This window comes from Bipolaris oryzae, assembly GCF_000523455.1.
Source record: "Bipolaris oryzae ATCC 44560 unplaced genomic scaffold scaffold_29, whole genome shotgun sequence".
NCBI classification, from domain to species: domain Eukaryota; kingdom Fungi; phylum Ascomycota; class Dothideomycetes; order Pleosporales; family Pleosporaceae; genus Bipolaris; species Bipolaris oryzae.
In genome coordinates, this window is record NW_006911305.1 from 25882 (window position 1) to 47323 (window position 21442).

Genomic DNA, 21442 nt, shown 5'->3' on the forward strand with positions numbered 1-21442 from the left:
TCGTTCTGCGCGCATGCACTAGGTATCCCATGCTCACACATCACACTGCAGCATGGCTTTACCGAGAGCGAATCACTTTACACGTGGGGGGAAGCAGTGTTCAAGAAAGGCTTGATAGTTAAGACACAACAAGAAGCTACAAACCTTTTCCGTAGTCTTTGGAACTATCTCGTGCTGTAGAATATATGGTACAATCAGCTACTAGAATACAAAAGTCCGTGCATACTTGCGATCCATCTCTTCGTACTCTTCCTTCAGCATCTTGCTTCTCAGTTTGTTCAGCCTGAGTGTGACGCCTTCTTCCTCGCCTTCCAGTTTCTCCACTTCCTCATCTAGCGTTTTAGTCCCTTTGACTTTCCACATCAAACTTGCCAAACCTCCATTCTTTGCCTTATCGCGCTTCTCCCTAGCTTCGGCAGCAAGATAAGTCATGATTTTTCCCCAGGATTCCAGGCCAACCTCCTCGCACTTTTCACATTTCTTGCGAAGATCATCATTAGAGCGTATAGCACCTAGAGATTGCGCAACCTTGGAAGTTGAGACTCCGTCACGGACCCAAGAAAGGCCCTGTTGACGCTGGGTAGAAGATGACCCTGCAGTCGCGAAGAGTATTTCACCAATGTAGTTCTTAAGCGCAGCTTCCTCACAGCGGTCACTTTCTTTGCGCAGAAAAGGTTCGTCTCCGGAGGACGGAACCGGAGGGTAATCTGGCTCGCGGAGAAGACTGACCAATGTGCCTACCAAACTTGAATCCTTTCGTGGTGCAATGGTGGGTATACGCGCCTCGTCTGCGCCGATACGAGCCCGGAGTAGAGACACAAAGATTGGTAATGCGGATGCGATTCTTCTTTGCTCAGCAAAGAATATAGCCAGGTTTGTAGCAGCATAGACTGCATTAGGTGTGATTGAGTTCTTTGGTGCGGTGGAAGATAGGACACCAGTCTCTCGATCAATGACTGTAGAAGGCTCTGAGGTTGGGAGGCCATCGATGGCAATATCTAATGCCCATCTGTACATCTCTTCAGCAGAGTCTGGCAGCCTTCGGAAGCTGAGCCAGTCGGCATACCCCAAAGCAGCGGACAACCTTTGGTATGTAGTGAATCCCTTGGATGTGATGATCTTGAGGTAGAAGGACTCGGGCGCTTCAGCAGCTGGCACACGATGCTCTTCGTCAGGTACTTCTGGCATTCCAGGAAGCACAGCCTTCGGTCGCGGATTTGTGGCGGATGGAACGAACTCTGGTGCCCAGACATTCCTTCTCCACTTGTCTGTAACCCATCCATCCAGTCGCTCTGCGGCACTGGCCATGCCCATGAGTACCTCGTAATAGCCTTGCCGCCATTCATCGCTTTTTGCCGATATATCAAAGCCTGCCTTGCCTACTCCTGGAACCAGTATTCCTCCCTCTTCTTGTTCCGCAAGACCAGCTCCGTCCTTGTTTGGGTTCTCCAGTCGATTCAGCGCATATTCCAGCTCTGAGTAGACTCGGGCCCAATTCGGAAACCCCTCTTCCTCGTTGTTTTCCGGAACCTGCCACCACTTTCCTCTCCTAAATCTGAATCTTGTGATCAGACTCCATTCATGTGGCGACGGAAACGCCCGCTCTTGCTGTTCGCTCAGTATGCCCAAACTTGCAATACTGAAGCATGACGTAAGGAGGAAGATGAGTATGCTGTATCGCACACTCAGTTTCGCAGTCTCTTTGATGAATTTCTTATGGTTCGCGCTGATGGAGAATAGACGCTGGAGCTGGCCGTTGGAGAGGTGCTGACCGGAGGGGTATAGGAACGGGAGTTGTGGCCGCGCAGAGCCCTGGTGGGCAACGAGGAATTGGCGGGGGTGCCTGTAGGAGAATTGGCGCGGACAAGGAGGATTGGGCGTGTGGTTTCTCGGGGGCTTCAAAGCGCCCCGTGGCAGCTTTGCCAGATGCACCGGCGGCCGCATTGTGGTTTGCAATTGCTTTGCCTTTTCTTGAGATGTTCTTTGCGGCCATCCGTTGTTCACGCGCCAAGACGGCCCTCGCACTCACCGCCCGGCAGAAAAAGTTCAAGGTCTCGGAATTTCGTTTCGCGACGCTACAGCATTTCTCCAACATTTTTGCGCCGCCATCATGTCTAAGTCCAAGGTTGACAACGTTGAAAAGAAGCGCAAGCGCGATACCGAGGTAGCAGAGGATGTACCTAAGAAGTCCAAAAAGTCCAAGAAGGTCGAAGATTCCCAGGATGCGCCTGCAGTCGAAGCTGTAGAGGTGAAGAAGGAAAAGAAGGAAAAGAAAGACAAAAAGGATAAGAAATCGAAGAAGGACAAGGATATTGTAGAAGCGCCTGCCACTGAAGACGCTGTAGAAGATGCAAAGAAGGAGAAGAAGGAGAAGAAATCCAAAAAGTCCAAAAAGTCCAAGGATGTCGACGCCTCCGAAGATGCCCCCGCAGAGGAGGCCGCCCTCATCGATAAGATGAAGAAGTCCGAAAACTTTATCAGCGTCAACGACGACGAGCCAATGCCCGACGCGACTGATGCGCCAGCCAAGAAGGACAAGAAGAAGGAGAAGAAAGAAAAGAAAGACAAGGAGCCGAAAAAGTCAAAGAAGAGCAAGGATGAGGCCAAGATCGAGGACACGCCTATGGAAGACGCTGCCGAGGAGCAAAGTGGCACAGCGGAGCCCGCCCCGGTAGAGACCAATGGTGCAGATACTGAATCCAAGTCCGAGAAGAAAGAAAAGAAGAAGGACAAGAAGGAAAAGAAGGAGAAGAAGGACAAAAAAGAGAAGAAGGCAAAAAAGTCTGAGGATGCAGAGATCAATGGCGAGACTGCTGTCGAAACCAATGGAGAAGCTCCAGCCGAAACCAATGGTGAAGCTGCCGCTGAAGATGCAGAAGTCACCGAGGAAGTAAATGCTGAGGAGGCAGAGGAAGCCGAGGCTGCAGTTGAGGCCAACCAAGGTCGCTTCATCGTTTTTGTTGGTATGTATAGTCATGCACCCACGCTGCGAGCTCCCAGTTAACAAACAATCGCCAGGCAACCTCCCTTACTCTGCAACAAAGGAGCAAATCGAGAAGCATTTTGAAAAGATTAAGCCCAGCGAGATCCGTCTACGTACATACAAGGGTAGCGACAAGTTTATGGGCACATGCTTTGTTGAGTTCGATCGATTTGATCGCATGGTGACGTGCTTGAAGAAGTACCACCACTCCGTCTTCCCTGACCCCAAGAAGAAGGAGGGCAGAAAGATCAATGTTGAACTTAGGTATGCCAATCCCCTCCCTAAGCCCTTCTCAGCACATCAGCACAAAAGCTAACAAACCGAAATAGTGCTGGAGGCGGCGGCAACAGCGAAGCCCGCAGATCCAAAATCGCAGCAAAGAACGAGAAGCTCCACGACGAGCGCGCCCGCGACCGCGTCAGGAAGACCGAACTCGAAATGAAACAAAGCGAACGTAAGCAGAAGAAGGAGGCCAAGTCTGGCAAGAAGGGCGAAGATGCTGGTGCTGAGGAGGCTGAGGCGCCGGAGAAGCCATCTGAAGCTGAGACTTTTGGTATGAACCCGGCTCGTTTGGCTATGATGCAGGGCCCGCAGCGGCCAGCGCACCGGTCGAGGTATTAGACTCTGGAGTCATGTTGGATAATTTCGAGAGTGATTATGTGAAGACATAGGGGGTTGACGATTTGAAAAGAAGGGGAATTTGTTTCTTATTGCATCGTACCTGCTTGCAATGCCAATACTTTAGATAGATGGCGGATAATGAATGAAAAAGCTGGAGTAGTCAAGTCAGCCAATTGAAGTGTCTTGTTGTTTTGAAACTGTCAAATTGGCTCTCTAGGTGTTCTGGCAGTAATTCTCGTATGCCTATAGCTAGGTAATACATATGCATCGGGGACCGATGAATGTGCTACAGGGATCCTCAGCATGCCGGTGCACGGACCAAAGGGTCCACCAACCGCGGTCCCATCGCAACTTTTTTGTGACGCTCTCCAGCAGACTCCCCGCGCCATTGCTTTGCAACCTCCGCACTCCTTTGGAAAATCAGACCATAACTACATCCCTCTTTCCACGACGTCAATTGTTCAATCACCAACCAAATCCGAATCCACGCATCCAACTTCACAACCCACCTCGGGAGTCCGCAACGCAACTCGGAAATGCACCACTAAGCCTACACCACTTTCTCCCCGCGCAACTCACAGCACCACCATACCAATGGAGACCCTAAGAAATCTCCCAATCATCCGAAGCATGATGCGCCCACCCACCGCACAACCTCCACCACCTCCCGCACCCTCGGCGCCCTCCCCTCCTCCACCCCCACAACCTCCCACTGAACCCGCATACCAACGCCCGCCCATAACCTCCCCCCGCTCCCTCCACCAACTCTCCATCTACCTCCTTGGTAGCACCTGCCTCCTCCTCAGCACAACCCTAACCCGGCGCGCCATCCACCGGCGCCATCTACGCCTCACGCCCTCCTACTTCGCTCCAAATACCAACCCACACGAGTACTTTAGCCCCTTCGCCGACGCGTGTCAGGCATTCAACCTCGCCACCATGAACTGCGCGAGCGTGGGGATAATGATGCTAGGCGGTGTGATGTGGGTGAGTGACATATCGAATCTGCAGGAGGCGAGGAAGGTGTTGAGGGGACGACTGGGGTATGAGCGGATTTACGAGAGTGAGGAGGATGTCCCGAATTCGATTTCGCAGATGATTCTGCAGGCGGGGGAGGTTAGGTTCAAGGAGGAGGAGGAAGAAGAAAGTGGGGAGGAGAAGAGGAGGAGGTGATGGAGCTAGGGATGTTGTGTATACGATTGTAAGAATATGAGTGTATGATAATGGATTATGAGCGAAGCGATGTTATGGGATATGAATTGATCGTGAAGGGGAATGCCGGGACGCTGTGAGTGTTTGCAGCTGAGTAACGAAACTTTGATTTTTTTTTTTTACGACGATGCATGCACAACGACTTTTGGCTCCTTTGCACATACATACGACAAAGATGCACACAGCTCATTGTTTTCTCGATCCCCCTTCCCTTCCCAACTCGTTGAATGAGATCCACTCCCCCCCCCCCTAGTATCAAACTGACTGAACTTTATCCTCGCTAAGCCTCTGCTTTCCTCGCATTTAATACACCGACTTTATCCCTTCATTGAAGGTTTGGGGGGGGAGGGGGTTTCTTTTTCGGAATTTCGATTTAAAGTTTCGCCGATTCCTGCAAGTCTTTTGTCCATGTATTTTTCTTCTTCTTCTTCTTCTTCTTCCAAGACCTTGAAATAGATGTTTTTCCATCGAAACTGCAAGGCAACATCCATATGTGTATATATATATGAGATAATGTTGTATTGGGCCAATACAGTTTTACATTCTGTTGGTGTATTGAATGGCAAAGGGGCATCCGGGGCCAGAACACGTGGGCGTCAATGGCAAATAGCAAGTATGAGAACTACGAATCACGATTAGTGGCACTCCTCCAGCTATGACTTGAGTCATGTACTGCCAGAGTTGTTCGTAAATTGTGGCGACCTGGACACAAATGCCAAACCTGCTTCATTCTGACAGTGGCTGGACAAAGGTCATTTCTTTGCTGTTAGTTGCAAATAGGACATAAAAGATAAAGAAGGCACATATAGATCAGAAAACTGGTATCAACTACATGGCGACTGCGCAGCCAAGTTTTAGAAAAAGACAACATACGTGCAATAGTATCGTCAACTTTGGTGCCGCATAACCACCGACTCGGTCTTGAAGCAAACTGGGGAGGTCCCTCTGACGTACCAGCTCACTGAGCGGTTTACAGCATAACTAATCCAATACCACCCATATGGTCCTTGCTCGCCTGGTTCCTCGAGTCGATGCCGCCAGGAATTGGCGCAGCACGATAGTTGTAGAAGTAGTAGTGTAATGATCCATCTCCAGCACCAAAGCGTTGGTCTTCCAGGAACAGTGGGTTATCGAGTAGCGTGAGGGCGTTGAAGACGTCGAAATCAGCCTATCTGTGTTAGCTGACCATCCAAGTTGCGTAATATCAGCGTGCTTACCTTCTTTGCCAGGATGAGCGCATCCTTCATCAGCAAGTTCAACCGTTTCTTCAACTCTGCATTGTCCTTCTCAAACGCAACCTCAGTACCATAGTAGAAGAGGTACGCTGCCTTGATGGTGTCGTGCTTCTTGTTGCCAATAACGGTACTCTCAAGGTTGTAGAAGGAGAAGTAGTCTGTAATCTTGTGAGTATCGGGGTCCTCGACGACGTAACTCCACACGACCTGCTCCTTGGGCTTTTCTTTTGGTGCCATCCAGTGCTCGAACTCAGTTTTATCGAATACTTGAGCCATATCCATGCGCTCAAGATATCGCTGCAGGAGACTGAGAGTTGCGTCAACATCTTTAGCCTCCATTTCGCGAAGTCCGGGGGTAGATGTGGTGTCTGGCAACTTGTATCGGATGATCTGGCGTTGTTTGGTGCTACCGTGGGGCAGGGGAGAGAAGCCAACATCGTACAGCTTTTCCCAGTTGATGGCGCGATGGAAATATCTGGCAGTGGAAACGGGAGTGGGTAATAAGGATCCAACAGTGTATACAGCCTGGAATGTACCTTCAACGTAGCAGCGGCGGGTAATTTCCTTGATGAGCACGGGTGCTAACCGCTTCGATCGGAGCTTTTTGTGGACGCATAGGAAGTTGACTTCGGAGCAGTTGAGAACCTTGTCGCGTACTCGCATTTGTATCGGGATGCCGGAGATGAATGCAACCAGCTTCCCTGAGGCAGTTGCGCGAACACCAACGTGCCATTCCTTCTTCCAACCGGGTGCCTTTAGAGCCCTATAGCTGTTAGCTTTGAGTTTGTTGTCTACTGTTGCAACACTCTTACCAGTTCAAGAATGAAGGCGAGTATTTAAAGCGGAAAGTCGCATCCTTGTCCTCGACATAGTGGTTGGTGAGCAGCTCGTAGACTTCTTCCAGCTGCTTCTCTTGTTCCAGATCCATAGTCACCCATTCAAAGCCGGGGTACATGGGACTTGGGTTCTTGTCGACTTTTTCAATATCAATCTCTTTGATTGGCCCGTCCTTGATCTTGTCCTTGTTTGCCATCTCGTCGAAGCTGGGAACGGGCTGTGTCTTCCAGAATGCGTGGCTGGCCATGTCTTTTTGGCTGCCTTGTGGCGCCAGCCCAGTGAGCATCTCGTTGAGGTTGAGCGTTTGGAGCAACTTCTGCAGGTCCTCCTTGTTGTTCACCTTGCCCTGGAGTTCATTCGCAAGCGCAGGATTGTTTGCGAGCAGCATGTTCATAGCTTCCTTGGGCAGAATTCCTCCAGCGGGCGCGTTCAAATCTGTGACCTCGCCCGCCTTTCCCTTGCCGCTGAGCGCATCCTTTATTTTGTTCTTCTTACTCTTCTTTTTCTTTCCAGCTGCTCCCTCGGTTCCTTCCGTTTTTCCGGTCTCCTCGTCGCCGCTTTCATTTGCAGACTCGGCCTCTGCTTGTTTGCTCGATTCGGCGACTGCTTCGGCGGCTACTTTGGTGTCGGCGTCGGGGTCGGACACCTTGGAGGCTTCCTGAGGCATATTTGGAGAATTGGAGAGGTTGTGGGAATGCAGCAGTAACAGGCGTGGCGTGGAGGGTGTGTGGCTGCTGTCGTGTCAATTGGTAGCTCAGGAACAGGCAATTGGCGGCATTGCGTAGGTGGGGCATGGCGGGGTACGTAGGACAGCCCTGCCCTGATCGCCAACGCCATTGTTGGCACCTGCTTTGAACGCCTACCAAGTCGAATTACTCGAGCGTCCTAATATGCAGGCCATCGTATCTGCAGACCACATCTATGTCAATACGCACGTGACCATTTTGGAAATCTTGGTACTGCCTCTATTCCATACTGAAGAACCAGACAATAAACATGGTGTTGGTCTTTCGTCCATCGCTTGAAACTTGGGATGCATGCAAGTAAGAAAACCTTGATTTAGAGTTCCTTATCTACCGCTAATATACATATGTCGATGCGAATCCGTTGCCAATCTTATATCTCCGTCAGAAATGACAAACTTAAACCAGGAAGAGCAGGGCACTAAACAAGGCCGGTATGATTCTTGTCGACCACATGTTTCGCGAGATTGGAGTGTAGTTGCATAGAACCTCTCAGTACAATATCGAATTACAGCAGTAGTATCGAATCACTGAATGCGACACTGTCGTGTAGTCAAATCAAACCCATCAGTCACAACCACCCATCTCCACACACTGATACACCCCACAGGAAGCACTAGGTTAAGTAATCCTCCAAAACCTTTGCCTTCTTTTCCTTCCGAAATAGAAGCTTCTGTGTTGGTTGAATGAGTGCGGTATGCAGCGTGGAAGTCATTTTGGTTAGTGGGAGTGAAAGTGAAACGGGGAGGGGGGGGGTGGAAGGGACGAATGAAAGGCATGCGCGCCCGCCAGATATGTAGTTGGATGAAGAAGACGACAACAGGATAGCTTCTTCAAGAATATTATTGTTGCCTGAGTCTGCATTGCAATCCGTGGATGAAGGGGCGTGTGTGTATATCCATGTGTTGATATTGCACCAAGATAGAGTTTTGACATCTGCCGACTATGGTTTTCTTGGCCATCTCCCCAATCTCCTAGCTTCCTCACACATCAAAATACAAGCACTGCGCAGAGAGGCATTTATTGTTTGTACAACTTTTCCAATTGGAGTTTGTATTCAATGCAGTATGCTACTTAAAAATCCTTCCTATGCTACTAGATCAAGACTGCTTTTTGCAACTTCATCTTAGGGTATATCCAGTGGTACAAAAACATTAGATCCAGTCCAAGGGTCATGACAAACGTCCACAGGACGGGTATATGGGGGAAACGTTCTTTAAGGACAGTAGATGAAGAAGAAGGCCACTTGTGTGCTGCCGTAGGCGCACTGGCTCAGATGTTGTTACACAAGATTTGACAAAAATGAAAATAGGGGGGTCGGTCGGTAGGGTGGATTGAAAATGCAAAAAAAAGGGTATCGCTTAGTAGATAACGCAAAATGTTGGGAATGAGCAGACGTTGAGTCACGATGCTCAAGAGGTGGATGGGGAGGGAGGTTTTGCTTGTATCGTAGTTCCATTTCCAAACTTGATGGTGAAATCCACCATGTTCAGTTCGAATAGGCCGACGTCGACGGTTCCAGATTTAGCATTGCCGTTACGATTGTCGGTGAGTAGGGTCTGTATGGATTCCTGTGCGTTGGCAGCAACGTCTAGACTACGACTTTCCTGAAGCGCAAATAGAACAGCGATACGGCCAAGATCAAGCGCATCGACATTGCTGGAGATGGGCTGGATGACCAAAGCATTTGTGCCACCCGAGTTCTGGTTGCCAGAAGCTCCGTTCTGCCTGCTCTGACCGACCGTCTGGCGCTTGACTTGTTGACCTGGGATTTGCGCAGGGCGGGGGTGATGGAGAGCTGACAGTGTTCGTGAAGGATGGAATGTCGTCCGCAAATCCATGGAGTGCACGTGCTGGGGTACAGATCGAGAGGCCAAGCCGTTGAATGTTATCAAGGCGTTCTCGGCTGCGCAGCTCAGAGAAAGAGTTGAAAACAGTGACAGGATAAGGGTTGCATTGAGGGGCACGTTGAAGTTAGTTGGGGCTTCTTCCATCAGGCGTGGGATACCGGAGCCCATGGTAGCGTTGTTCGCCGTGCCTGCAATACTGGTGGTTGTGCATCCAGTAGCATCGTTATTGGTGCACGTACGTCCTGTAAAGCCGTTGATGCAGATACAACTGCATGACATGTCCGAGTTGAGTATTGCAACACCTTGGTTTTGACAGGTGATGGCACCAGAACATTGACTATTCCCTGCGCCGGCTGTCGGAGCTGGAATGGCCACACCATTTGTGGTGCTTGCACCGCCGTTACCATTGTTGCTTCCTGTGTTATCTTGAGCAGCGCTGGTACTAGCCGCCCTGTTCTGGTTGGGGATGACGACCAAGACAACTGGGATGACGACTGCTGCAGCGATGATGAAAAGCAAAACAATTAGAAGTGTGATAAATGTCCATAGTGGCATGCCACAACATCTTCGGCGCTTCTCCGGTTTCTCGTTCTTGGTATCATTGTTTACGAAGGCACGGTCTGAGTTTCTGACCGAAGGCCAGTCAGAGTTGCCACCATTGCTGGCGTTTGGAGTAACCCAACCTGAACGAACTGGGGTTTCCTGGCCAGGTGGAGGAAATGCTGCAAGCATTTCAGATAGACCAGACTGACGCCCATTATTCTTTTCAGGGGCACCGCTTTCCCAAAAGTCCATGCCTAGGCGACTAGCTGTACGCCCACGGTCGAGATTAGATGCGAGTCGTGTCGCTCTCCGAATCAGATCCGGCAAACTTGTTAGACTACCACGCGCTTCAGCGTCACGAACAGCATCCATGTCAAGTCTCGGAGGCCGTCGTGCGGCAGCGCGGTCTCCCAGCGCGATTGGGCGTAGTTCTTGTTGAAGCGGCGACGAAGTCCCTCCAGCTCCGGACTTCATTCTGAATGTTTGCAGCGTGCTTGTAGATTCCGACGAAGTCGACCTGCTCAAAGGCGACCTAGCCCTTCCAGGAGAACCATCTCTTGATGAAAACGCCGCTGCACCCAGTCCCATTGCAGCGATCCCGAAAGCATCCGTCCTTGGTTTGTTCGGGCCACTCTTCTTTTCACCGGAAGGTTCCACGGATCTGATAGTCATGAGCGATGGCTTGGTTCGCCTACCCAAACTAGCTTGTCGCACAAGACCCGGTGAAGGCTGAACAAGTCCCCTTTGGTCGTCATGCTCGCTGGCGGAGAGGGTATCCATGTTACTATCGATTGTTCCTTCTTCGTCGGAAAAGGGGTCGTCGTCTGGGTAGAAGGCATCTGCGTTGCTTGGAAACACGTTACTCGATGCAAAAGAACCTCGTTGCGACTGAATTGCTGTAGAATGTGACTCTGATTCCTCGACAATGGGTGACACGTAAGACATTTGTGTGTAGTATGATGAAGGTCCTCTTCGCGCAGAGGGTGGCGGGCCTATACTTGGAAATCGCCGAGCTTGTTGTATGTTTGGCATGGGCGGTTGGGGGACGGGGAAATCGGGTATGGATCCAATCGAGGAATCGGACGCAATAGATGACGTGGTGATGGGACGCGAAGAAGACTGAAAAGACCCCGGCGAGAGGTTGTCGTTGCGTTGTGGGAAACCCATGGAAAGTGGAGAGTCCGTGTCTGGTGATAATTGCTGAATTGGAAAGTCTTCGGACAGGGGGCGAGGGTCTTGTCGTGGTGCCCGAATCCTTTTGGGCGAACGTGGCGGAAGGTCAGGAGGGGGATCTACCCTCTCGGTTCTGCTGCTAGGGAGGGGCCATTGTGGTGACGGAGAGCTCGACTCTATCTCATTTCTGGTGTCTGGCACAACCCTTATTGGTGATGGACCAGCCTTCCCCTGAGAATATTGCGAGACGAGTTGGTTGGGTCGGCGGGGGAGACCGATGATTTTTGAAGTGTCTGGGAGCTGTGTCCTCTTTTGCTCGGCCTGCATTCTTTCCCGAGCAGCCCGCACTGAGCCCGGCTTCGAATCTCCATCTCTTTCTGGGTCCGTCGCACGGTATGCTCCGGCGCCCAATCTCGGGTCGTAACTCATGAATTGAACGTGGAAATGCTGACGGCGGGTGTGTCAATCGACACTGGCCTGCTGTGGATCGACGATGCGCAGCGCGAAGCTCCCAGGTTGAGATGGGGAGTAGTGAAAGTAAGTAGAGGCGATGACGGTAGTCCGGACAGGCCGTCGAGTTGTGAAAGGAGTTGATTACAGGAATGGCTGCGCGACCACTGAGGCATATGCAACTGCGGCAGGACGGCCAATGGCCAGTGCGAACATGCAAGGTGCACAGTGGTCAGTTAGAGTACTTGCTGTTTGAGTGATGGACCAGGCAAGTTTACGAAATAGCCCGGTACGATGGTGGATGAAGGTGACAGCTGGGAACGAGAACGAACGATTCGAGACAGTGGAAGGGCGCGAATCCTTGCTCAGCAGATAGCCGGTTACCAGAAGGCTTGGTGAGACAAAGACTTTGAGATTGGCACGATGGAAGAATGCTCTGTATCAGACATCGACAGGCCTAGAGGAATGCAAGTCAGAAGAGGCTGCTCGCATGAGAAATGTTACCCAAGCAGGCCTGCCAGGGCGGCGCAAACAAGAAAGTCGACGATAATGCACAGTACAACAGGGCTGCTATGAACAGCGAGTCCATGCAGTCCAGGCTTCGCACGCCTAATACGAACACGGCGGAAGCCCAGGCAGGCAGGCACAAGACGATGTGACGTTGTCCGTTGCAGGCGCGTGGCGCTGATCCCAACCGGGTTTCAAGAGGCAAAAAATCCATGTACGTACCGTGAGAGGTGGTCGGACGAGCGCAGTCCGCAGTCTAGGCAATGGGAATGCGAAGATGGTGTTCTTGGTGACTGGTCATGGGGTGGGCGCGCAAAAGTGGTGATGATGATGGTGGTGGGCAGGCCGTTAGGCTAATATAAGACGCATGCATATGGGTTTGTATGTACAGGTGGTAAATGCGGAGGCTAAGCTTCGCAACGGCACGGAAAGAAAGAGAGAAAAAAAAAGAAAGAAAAAAGGCAAAGTCGATGGGGTTCAAAGGGAGATGGCTAGGTCCAGGTAGTTGAATGAGCGTCGAGCTCGCGGAAATGGACGGAGAGGAAGGCCCGGGGTGAATGGAAAAAGCGAGGGTGGGTAAGAAGGGACAAGGCGAGGCAGTCGAGGCAGCGACGGTGTGTCTCGCGACTACAGAGACTTTGGCAGCGGAGGGGGGGGTGGGAAAGCAGCCAGGGCTGAGGGTGGGACAGGCAAGGTTGGCATGGTTCAGAGTTTGGGCGCACTGACTAGAAGAAGTGTGTGGTGCAGGAAGCGAAGACGCCACTGCATCCGCGGTCGGTTCAGGGGTCTCGGAGGTCGTCACTGGCGACGGGGTGCAGCATGGTGCGACAGGCACGAGCGCACATCCTCCCGTCTAGGGAATGAGGTGGCGAGGGTCCCCGAAGATGGGCCATACAAAATGACGATGGGCCAGAGATAATAATAATGATAGTAGGCCCAGACAGCCCGCGGACGTAAGCCGCGAGATGGCGCTAGGCCGCTGCCGTTAAAGTAGCCCTGTTCCATGAGGCTGGCACGGGGCCGTGGCCGTATTTTGGGTCGTGGTTGTTGTTGTTGTTGTTGTTGTTGTTGTTGTTGTTGTTGTTGTTGTTGTCGTTGTTGTTGTGATGGTGGTTGTGGTGGTGGTGGTGGTGGTGATAATGGTGGTGATGGTGGTTGGGGACCCTGTACCTGCAGAGTAGGCATACGCGTATAGTACTCCGTATAGACAACTGCCGCAATGGCGCGTCCACTAGCAGCATTGTCTAACCATCCAGCCAACCAAGCCCAAGAATCCGTCTCGACAATCGTCTTCAGCCAAGACGGCCCTTTTGGGCTCTATCGCCTCGGAAGGCGCTGTTTTGGTGCCAGCCGATGCGCCCGCTGCAGGTGTCACGAAGCCTTGCTGCAAGCCATCTGATCGAGTGAACGCTGCGTTAACACTACGTCGCTATTAGCAGTTGCGTGCTCAACACACACGTTGGTCGACAGGCCGGACGATTCAAGGAGCCATTGTATCGGGGAAGCAGCCAAGAACAAGACTGAGCATCTTGCCATATTGTCTGCCGGCTGCAATCAATGCGAAGTCATGGCATACTACATGGCATATGGCACGTAAAGTATTGAATGCACGGTGCTTGGTCCCCGCCCGTTCTGGCTCGCCTTAGTGACATGCAGGCGGGTGCACGTGACACGGCAAAGAAATTGTCTCCCTCTACTGCTACTACGCGACAGCGCAAAGAAAACAACAGGGCAAGCAAAAAGAAACGGTGACGCTATTGATTCCGGCATTGCTAAAAAAAAACATATAGCCACGCCCGTCTTGGCTGTGGCTGCTTGCACTGTGTGCTTAGTACGACGTCATTCATCACCATCACTACCACCAGCAGTGTCACGGCGATCAAATGCTCGTAGCCGACCGCTCGCGAGTGCTGCATTGTGAAGAATGCCATGTACGCGCCTGTCCCACTGCACCGGTAGCAGCAGTTGCAACAACAATATTAGCAACAACAACCACAGACCTGGCCACTGTATCCCGTAAGCAGGCACGACGGGCGGTGGCACCATGCAGCGTCCTTGATCAGCCATCATGCCGCGTCCCACGGCTCATGTCGAGCCCGAGTCATCTTTCATGTAACCGAACCCCCACGAGACGTTTGCCATTGACAGGAAAAAACAGAAATCCTACGAGTGCTGCTGCTGCTGCTGACTACTAGCCCACTATCCACCATGACTTCATCGTCCCGAGTTCGTCATAGAACCTCTCTACCTACCAGCCTCACATCCTTTGCCAGCCTCTTTAACTTTACCACAGGCAATTGCAGTGGTAGACTCAGTCGTGCTCACCAGCACCGACACTGATAACATCAGCACACCTGTAACACCCGCCGACCGCTTCAGAACTCGGCCCTTGCGAAACGATAGCGCGGAATCCTCTCTCGATGCAGCTGCTGCTTCACCGAATCGCGCATATGCACATCCGTGCCCGCACCACGACTCCGCAAATTACCCAAATGCCCTTCCCAATACACCACCTCTCAAGCCAGCAGAGTCACGCTCTAGGCCCGTCTCGCCCTTGGGGTTAGCTAATGTCCGCATTCGTCGCTCCCACCACGGCTCACGACTGCTTCAGTCTCCCGCGCGTGCTGGCCATGCCGCACGTATGAGGCAACTTTTTGAAGATGCTAGCCATGAACAGCAAACACTGCAGCCGTCACATTTGCCATACCCACAGTTGCCAAACATTTCAGCAAAAGCATCGTCGCCGCTAGCACGACGTGGCCACGTGCACAGCCATTCGCAGCAAGCTACTACATCCCCCATTCGCCGACTAGAGTCTCTATGCATAGCAACAACGTTATTGCCAGGCCCTCCGCCAGGTTTCGCAAAAACGTCGCAACAGAGTTCTCAGTCCTGGTCCGACGATTCCGGCTACCTGATTCCAGGCTCGCGCAATAAACCCAACCCAAAGTCTATCCGCGCCTCTGTGCTTGATGACCGCATCTCCAGGTGGCTCACTGGTGTTTCAACGCCAAACGTCCATGAACCTTATGCCAAGCTTCCCCAACCAAATACGTATCCCAAGCCGCAATTCTGTCAGCGCCCGTCCTCGAATCTCAGTGAAACGGCTTCGAGAAGCGGTCAAGAGGCGCTAGAAGCATCTTTAGCAGACACCGTCACCATACGCGATGTCTTTCATATCCGCACAGAGTCTACCATTCGCCTCGCAACACCACCCCAATTGCGTCCACGTGCTGCTAACAATCAAGTCTCGTTCCCTGATCCCGACATCCAGCTCAGCCCTCTAAGCCCAAACGTCTGCATCGAGCGCGGCCCCTCACGCTACCACTCCTCCCGCAACTTACACAATACTGCATCTCCCACCAAATCTCACTACGTATCCTCCAAGGAAAACGCCGCGCCTACTAATACTCCTTCTCACCATGCACAACGTGGTAGTGCCCAGGACTCCCCCTGTAAAATCGGCATCGGAACACGATTCCAGCACCCAAGTCACACGACCCATACCAGCCGCGAAATACGGACTCGACGTGTGGATCCGCAGAGCTCCGTCTGACAGACGGACGCATCCTCCATCTCAAAGAAGCGAGCGGGGGGATACAACGGATGCTGGGGTAAGCAGAAAAGCATAAAAGAGAGTTAATACAAAATTGGTACTTGTGTAATCATATCTTCATTACTATACCCACTAGCGGGTTCCCTGTACATTATTCAAATAAACAAAGCACCTTGGCATTACTTGCGTGGACAAGGTGGCAAATCCAATCCAATCCAATTAAATCAGAAAGGGCAAAGAGAAGAAAGAAAGACAAGAGAAAAAAAGGGCGGAAGGGGGGAGGGGAGAGAAATTAGTGCATTGTTTCCTCTCCGCTTATTCCCATTCTATATTACTTTCGTTTCCTCAAAACGAAAAAAAAATAGCGTAACTGCATAGCTAAAACCTAACTCAATCACGTCCTTTCACTTTCCACTCTCCCTTCCCCCGCAGCTGGGCTCAAATCCTCATCCCTCACCACCCTACAAATCCTGACCCTCGCTTTCCCTGCCCTCAGCACCAGCGCCTCCCAATCCACCAGATAATGCTTGGGATCGATTTCCTTGCCAGGCTCAATAGTCGCCCATTTGAGTGCAGTGGGGTTATCAACGGACCCCGAGTTGGGGACGATGACGTAGGCACCTTTTTTCGCAATGAGCCGACTAGCTTCTGAGCGCGAGGATGCGAGGCCAGCGGCGTGGAGGATGTGAGGGAAGGATCCTGGGGCGAGCAGGGACAGGGGCAGTAATGTGATGATTTCCTTATTGTCCGAGGGGGACGGCGGTGTCGGCGGAGGTGTTGCTCCGACAGAGTGGGTTGGGGACGAGGAGGAGGAGGAGCTGGTGGAAGCGTAGGCGCGCTTGTACGCTAGGAGGTCTTGTTCTTTTTGGGTGAGTGGGGACTCGGCACCCGAGGGTGAGGATGAGGAGGCGTCGGTATCCTTGCTCCTGGAAATGGCGGTTCGGAGAGAGAGCAGCGAGAAGGTGTTTGTGCCTTGGCTGAAGGCGTCTTTGTGGGCTGCTTCGGCTTTCTTTGCTGCGGCAGCGCCGTGGGCTAGCTCGACGATTTCGCGGGCCAGGATGTGCTGGGCGAGGCGCTTGGAGGGGTCTTGGGATTGCTGCGACATGAGCAGCGCGATGGAGTCAAGGGGGAGGAAGGTGAAGAGTTTGAGGTAGCGCTCTACGTCGGTATCGGCGGTGCGCATAAAGTGCTGTCGTACAAGTTAGTTGAGGAGTCCATTTGGTGTCGATGTAACGGATGTAAGTACCTGGTAGAGGTCAAACGAGTTCAGCATCTGGCCGTCGAGCCAGACAGCATTGCCAGCACTCTTGCCAAACTTCTCGCCAGAAGCGGTTGTAAGTAGCGGCGTAGTAAGTCCATACGTTGCTACGCGTGGGTCCTCTTCTGCCGCTCCGTCATCCATGCCATATATCTTGCGCATATGACTAACAGCGTTCATGCCCGCAATAATATTGCCATATTGATCCGAGCCACCAATTTGAAGCTGAACACCCTGGTTCTTATACATGCTCCACCAGTCGTAGGCTTGGAAGAGGGGGTAGCTGAACTCGGATATAGCCATGCCTTCACCGCTTTCCATCCTGAGTTTAACTCTAATGCATGTGTGAGAGAGCGAGCCTACACGATAATCTACCATGACTTACGAATCGCGACTGAGCATAGCGCCCAGACGCATACCTGAGCCCAAGTCCCTCATCAGTTCCACTGCGCTGAGCTTCTCGAGCCACTTGCGGTTGTTGAGAATATCTTGTTTCCGGCTCGTCATCTGCGAAAACTGGTGCTTGATACCCAGGCATTTGACATTGGTCCATAGCTTCTCAAGCTGTCGCTGTATGCTCTCCACATTCATGGATTGCACGTTCTCTGCCTGGCGCGAGCGTGCTGTCGTTCTGCCAGAAGGATCTCCAATCTGTACAGTGCCTCCACCCAACTAACTCATGATTAACAGCCATTGTGCGTGACGGATCGTGGGGAGCTCACCAAGCTCACGGTATAGTAGCCGTGCAGGTACATCCAGTACAGCGCCATCAGAGGGAGAAGATGGCCGACATGCAGAGAGGGTGCTGTGGGATCTACGCCAACGTATACACCAATGCGCTTCTCTGTGAGCAGCCAATTGAGCTCCTTGCGTCCGCTGTAAATTCTCAGTATAGTCCTGCCATGGCTGTCTTCTCCTTGCCATGCTCACCCAGCGACATCCTTGACAAATCCTCGCTCCTCAAGCACGCTCAACATGCTCTGCTGTATCCCCGCTCGCACCCTGCCCGCTTGCTCTTCCCATTGTGCCTGTTTGGTTGCTGGATCTGATTCCTCGTCCGCCCACCTCTTTGCTGGTCGCTCACCGCGCGCCAAAGTAGACTGCAGCCGTATGCATTGTCGACACACGAGGAACCGTGGTCTGGACAGTTGTCTCCAGGTTGACATGGCTGCCAATTGCACCGCATCGCATCTGGCCCCAGGTCAAAAATGTTCCGGCCTGCCAAGCGGGAGCGACTTCGACGCCGATTGGCTGAAGCTCACAGCTCCCTGCAGCTTCCCCGACGTCTCCGCATCCGCATTCATCCACATCCGCACACGTCACATGTACTGTCCTTGCGCATGATGCTACTACAGTTAGTGCCTACATGTACACCGTTGATCTCCTAGCTGCAACCTCAATCAAACATCAATTCACCCTCCTTGCCTTCATCTCTAGTTGCTTTGCTTGATCGTGTCTTGTTGTTCTGTCAATCCTACATCAAGCACAGCTTACTCTTGCACCTCACCTTGTGCTTTGCTTGTCCAGTGTAACGAATCCCACTGTTTTGCCACCATGTATGCCTCACTCACCTGCCATCCGCCCTTGGGCCAGACAACGACCATTTCTTCAGATAGAGACTCCGTGAGTTCAAGACTATTCTAAGTGCTGGACGTGGTTCTAACTTCCTGCTAGATCAAGTTCACAGTAGTCATTGAGACCTCTGTTGCCTCAGAAAAGAGCTGGGAAGTCGCTCTATGGCATAATTTCCACGCATCCGACCAGTGGACTAGCTCTAACTTTGAGCCCAACCTTGAGCCAACTGTGGTATGAGCGGTTGTCCTGCCATACATGCATTAAGAAAGCTGATGGTCTCAAGACGGCGGTCAGCCCACACCGAACCGATTTAAAACGTCAGTGCTTTACATTTGAACTCACGGGCCGCCCAAAGCACGGTTCTTCGGTATCATACACTGTTACCTTCAGATCAGGAAAGGTATGTTTTAAGAAGTTATTGTTGTCCACGTCGTCACCTGAACGCTGTTCCTTGTTGCATATCAAAAACGAATATACTTTACTACCTCTTCAAAGACCCAATTGACAATTGCAGGACGAGCCATGGAAATGGGCAAACGAGCACTTTTCAACTTCCGATGGCCACCTCATCTATCAATCACCAGAACCCCTGGATGATAACTTGACATGGTATCTCGAAAATCTTCCGCCATTTCTCACAGTCTCAAAGGAGTCAAGCGACACACCTAATACTCAATTGTGGGATATTTCCTACCCAATCGGAGCAGCCTCTGGCAAAACACCCGGTCAATCACGCGAAAAGCTGGGTAAACCTACGAATCTCTCTCGGTGGTTTGCGGCAATTCGTCTGTGGGCCCCGTGGATTGCTCCTAGGCAAGGCAAGGATCGCTTCCAGCCTGACAAAGAAGCCATTTTAGCTGCATTTGAGCGACATGACGGGTCACACTTGGTGACTCTAGCAATCAGTGGAGTCGGGGATGTTCTCACTACCCTCAATCACGATGGTGCTGGAAATATCGTAATGAATTCCACAAACGATGCCGACAAGGATGGAACTGTTCGCATTGTTGCTACGGTCGGCAAGAGTGTTGAAGATGCAATTGCTGCATCGATGTATTATGCACGCAGGCTTGTAATGGCTTACGAAGAGTCTACTGGCCAAATTGACGAGGAGACAAAGGCTCTGGTCGACGACTTCAAACCCCAATGGCTTGAGAACTGGTACGACGGATTGTCATACTGTACCTGGAATGGACTGGGCCAGAAACTCACAGAGGATAAAATCTTCGACGCCTTGGAATCTCTGCAAAAGAACGAGATCAATATCAGCAATCTTATCATCGACGACAACTGGCAGTCACTGAACACGGAAGGTGGCGATCAGTTCGACAATGCATGGATGGAGTTTGAGGCCAACAAGAATGGCTTTCCCCGCGGTCTCAAGGCTACAGTAGGCCATATCCGAGACAAATACAAGCACATTAAGCACGTCGCAGTCTGGCATGCCATGTTCGGCTACTGGGGTGGTGTAGCCCCCGAAGGCCGTATCGCGAAAGAGTACAAGACAACCACCGTCAAACTCAAAGACGGCGTCTCAGGCGGCGAGATCGTAGTCGTAGCCGAAGAAGACGTCGACCGCTTCTACAAAGACTTCTACGCCTTCCTCTCCTCCTGTGGCGTCGACTCCGTAAAAACCGACGCGCAATTCTTCCTCGACGAACTCGCCTCCGCTGACGACCGCCGCAAGTTGGTAAAATCCTTCCAAGACGCCTGGTCCATTGCCCAACTCCGCTATTTCTCTGCAAGAGCAATATCCTGCATGTCGCAAGCGCCTCCCCTTATATTCCACTCGCAACTCCCCTCCAACAAACCCCGCATGCTCCTCCGCAACTCTGACGACTTCTTCCCCGAAGTCCCCGCCAGCCACCCCTGGCACATCTTCTGCAACGCGCACAATTCGCTATTGACACAGTACTTGAACATACTCCCGGACTGGGACATGTTCCAAACCAGCCACGACTACGCCGCCTTCCACGCCGCCGGCCGCTGCGTGTCCGGCGGCCCCATCTACATCACCGATGTCCCCGGCCACCACGACATCAACCTCATATCTCAAATGACAGGAAATACCCCCCGCGGCGACACCGTCATCCTACGCCCCCACACTGTCGGCAAAAGCACCTCCGCATACAACGCCTACGACGACGCTACCTTGCTCAAAGTAAGCACGTACGTCGGACGCGCACACACGGGCGTATCTATCCTAGGAATCTTCAACTGCACCCCAAAACCCCTCTCCGAACTCGTCGCCCTCGACGCCTTTCCCGGCGCTGAAAAGGGAACTTACATAATCCGCTCGCACACAGACGGCCAAGTCAGTAAACCCACCAGCGTCGCTACCAACGCAGCCTTTGTGCACCTCGATGTGGCGGTGCGCGGCTGGGAGATTCTATCTGCGTTCCCGCTGCAGGCGTTTACGCTGGAGCGCAGCGAGGGACTCCATGCAAGTGGCCCGAAGGAGATCCAAGTCGCGAATTTGGGCGTCCTGGGCAAAATGACGGGCGCGGCCGCGATTGTGAATTCCGATGCGTATGTGGAGAGGAGTTCCGGGCGCTTGAGGGTTTGGACTAGTCTCAAAGTATTGGGCACGTTTGGTAAGTCATATATATATACATCTTTTTTTTTCTTTTTTTTCTTTCAGTCATGTGGAGTGCTAATGCGAAGAAAAAACAAAGGGTTGTACATTTCCAATCTCCCCAGTCGATCGATTGAAAATGACTTTTTCGCCGTACTGTTCGGACGTCCGATCCCCTTGCATTGCGTCAGTGTGAGTAAAGGGTGCGAGAATGTGCTTGAGATTGATACGGTGAGGGCGTGGAAAGAGACGGATTCCAAGGCTGGCTGGAGTAATGAGGTTGTTGTTGAGGTGTTTATTCGATGATTGAAATAAATTTAGGGA

General features: G+C 51.9%; 9 protein-coding genes across 9 annotated transcripts; 4 read left to right on the top strand and 5 right to left on the bottom strand.

The window, feature by feature from the left end:
- Positions 1 to 201: 201 nt before the first annotated feature.
- COCMIDRAFT_88986 (uncharacterized protein) lies at positions 202 to 1944 on the bottom strand (the record flags this gene model as incomplete). Its single annotated transcript, XM_007687409.1, has 1 exon — positions 202 to 1944. One exon carries the CDS (start codon positions 1942 to 1944, stop codon positions 202 to 204), a length of 1743 nt encoding a protein of 580 aa, XP_007685599.1.
- A 166-nt stretch (positions 1945 to 2110) lies between these two features.
- Positions 2111 to 3604, top strand: COCMIDRAFT_88881 (uncharacterized protein; the record flags this gene model as incomplete). The annotated part of the gene is made up of 3 exons (XM_007687410.1): positions 2111 to 2963; positions 3019 to 3247; positions 3313 to 3604. 3 exons carry the CDS (start codon positions 2111 to 2113, stop codon positions 3602 to 3604), a joined length of 1374 nt encoding a protein of 457 aa, XP_007685600.1.
- Positions 3605 to 4261: 657 nt separating this feature from the next.
- Positions 4262 to 4747, top strand: COCMIDRAFT_55238 (uncharacterized protein; the record flags this gene model as incomplete). The annotated part of the gene is made up of 1 exon (XM_007687411.1): positions 4262 to 4747. A coding segment is annotated over one exon (486 nt), but the record flags the coding sequence as incomplete, so codon positions are not given.
- Positions 4748 to 5786: 1039 nt separating this feature from the next.
- COCMIDRAFT_34593 (uncharacterized protein) lies at positions 5787 to 7555 on the bottom strand (the record flags this gene model as incomplete). Its single annotated transcript, XM_007687384.1, has 3 exons — positions 5787 to 5984; positions 6034 to 6814; positions 6864 to 7555. The coding sequence occupies 3 exons, from the start codon at positions 7553 to 7555 to the stop codon at positions 5787 to 5789; spliced, it is 1671 nt and encodes a 556-aa protein (XP_007685574.1).
- A 1488-nt stretch (positions 7556 to 9043) lies between these two features.
- Positions 9044 to 11626, bottom strand: COCMIDRAFT_88962 (uncharacterized protein; the record flags this gene model as incomplete). The annotated part of the gene is made up of 1 exon (XM_007687412.1): positions 9044 to 11626. One exon carries the CDS (start codon positions 11624 to 11626, stop codon positions 9044 to 9046), a length of 2583 nt encoding a protein of 860 aa, XP_007685602.1.
- A 1326-nt stretch (positions 11627 to 12952) lies between these two features.
- COCMIDRAFT_24252 (uncharacterized protein) lies at positions 12953 to 13690 on the bottom strand (the record flags this gene model as incomplete). Its single annotated transcript, XM_007687372.1, has 3 exons — positions 12953 to 13318; positions 13404 to 13575; positions 13611 to 13690. The coding sequence occupies 3 exons, from the start codon at positions 13688 to 13690 to the stop codon at positions 12953 to 12955; spliced, it is 618 nt and encodes a 205-aa protein (XP_007685562.1).
- A 672-nt stretch (positions 13691 to 14362) lies between these two features.
- Positions 14363 to 15710, top strand: COCMIDRAFT_3165 (uncharacterized protein; the record flags this gene model as incomplete). The annotated part of the gene is made up of 2 exons (XM_007687362.1): positions 14363 to 14380; positions 14448 to 15710. 2 exons carry the CDS (start codon positions 14363 to 14365, stop codon positions 15708 to 15710), a joined length of 1281 nt encoding a protein of 426 aa, XP_007685552.1.
- A 394-nt stretch (positions 15711 to 16104) lies between these two features.
- COCMIDRAFT_88860 (uncharacterized protein) lies at positions 16105 to 18134 on the bottom strand (the record flags this gene model as incomplete). The annotated part of the gene is made up of 5 exons (XM_007687413.1): positions 16105 to 16899; positions 16957 to 17302; positions 17354 to 17640; positions 17691 to 17844; positions 17899 to 18134. The coding sequence occupies 5 exons, from the start codon at positions 18132 to 18134 to the stop codon at positions 16105 to 16107; spliced, it is 1818 nt and encodes a 605-aa protein (XP_007685603.1).
- A 388-nt stretch (positions 18135 to 18522) lies between these two features.
- On the top strand, positions 18523 to 21424 carry COCMIDRAFT_88862 (glycoside hydrolase family 36 protein; the record flags this gene model as incomplete). The annotated part of the gene is made up of 4 exons (XM_007687414.1): positions 18523 to 18591; positions 18782 to 18943; positions 19058 to 21137; positions 21219 to 21424. The coding sequence occupies 4 exons, from the start codon at positions 18523 to 18525 to the stop codon at positions 21422 to 21424; spliced, it is 2517 nt and encodes an 838-aa protein (XP_007685604.1).
- Positions 21425 to 21442: the final 18 nt, after the last annotated feature.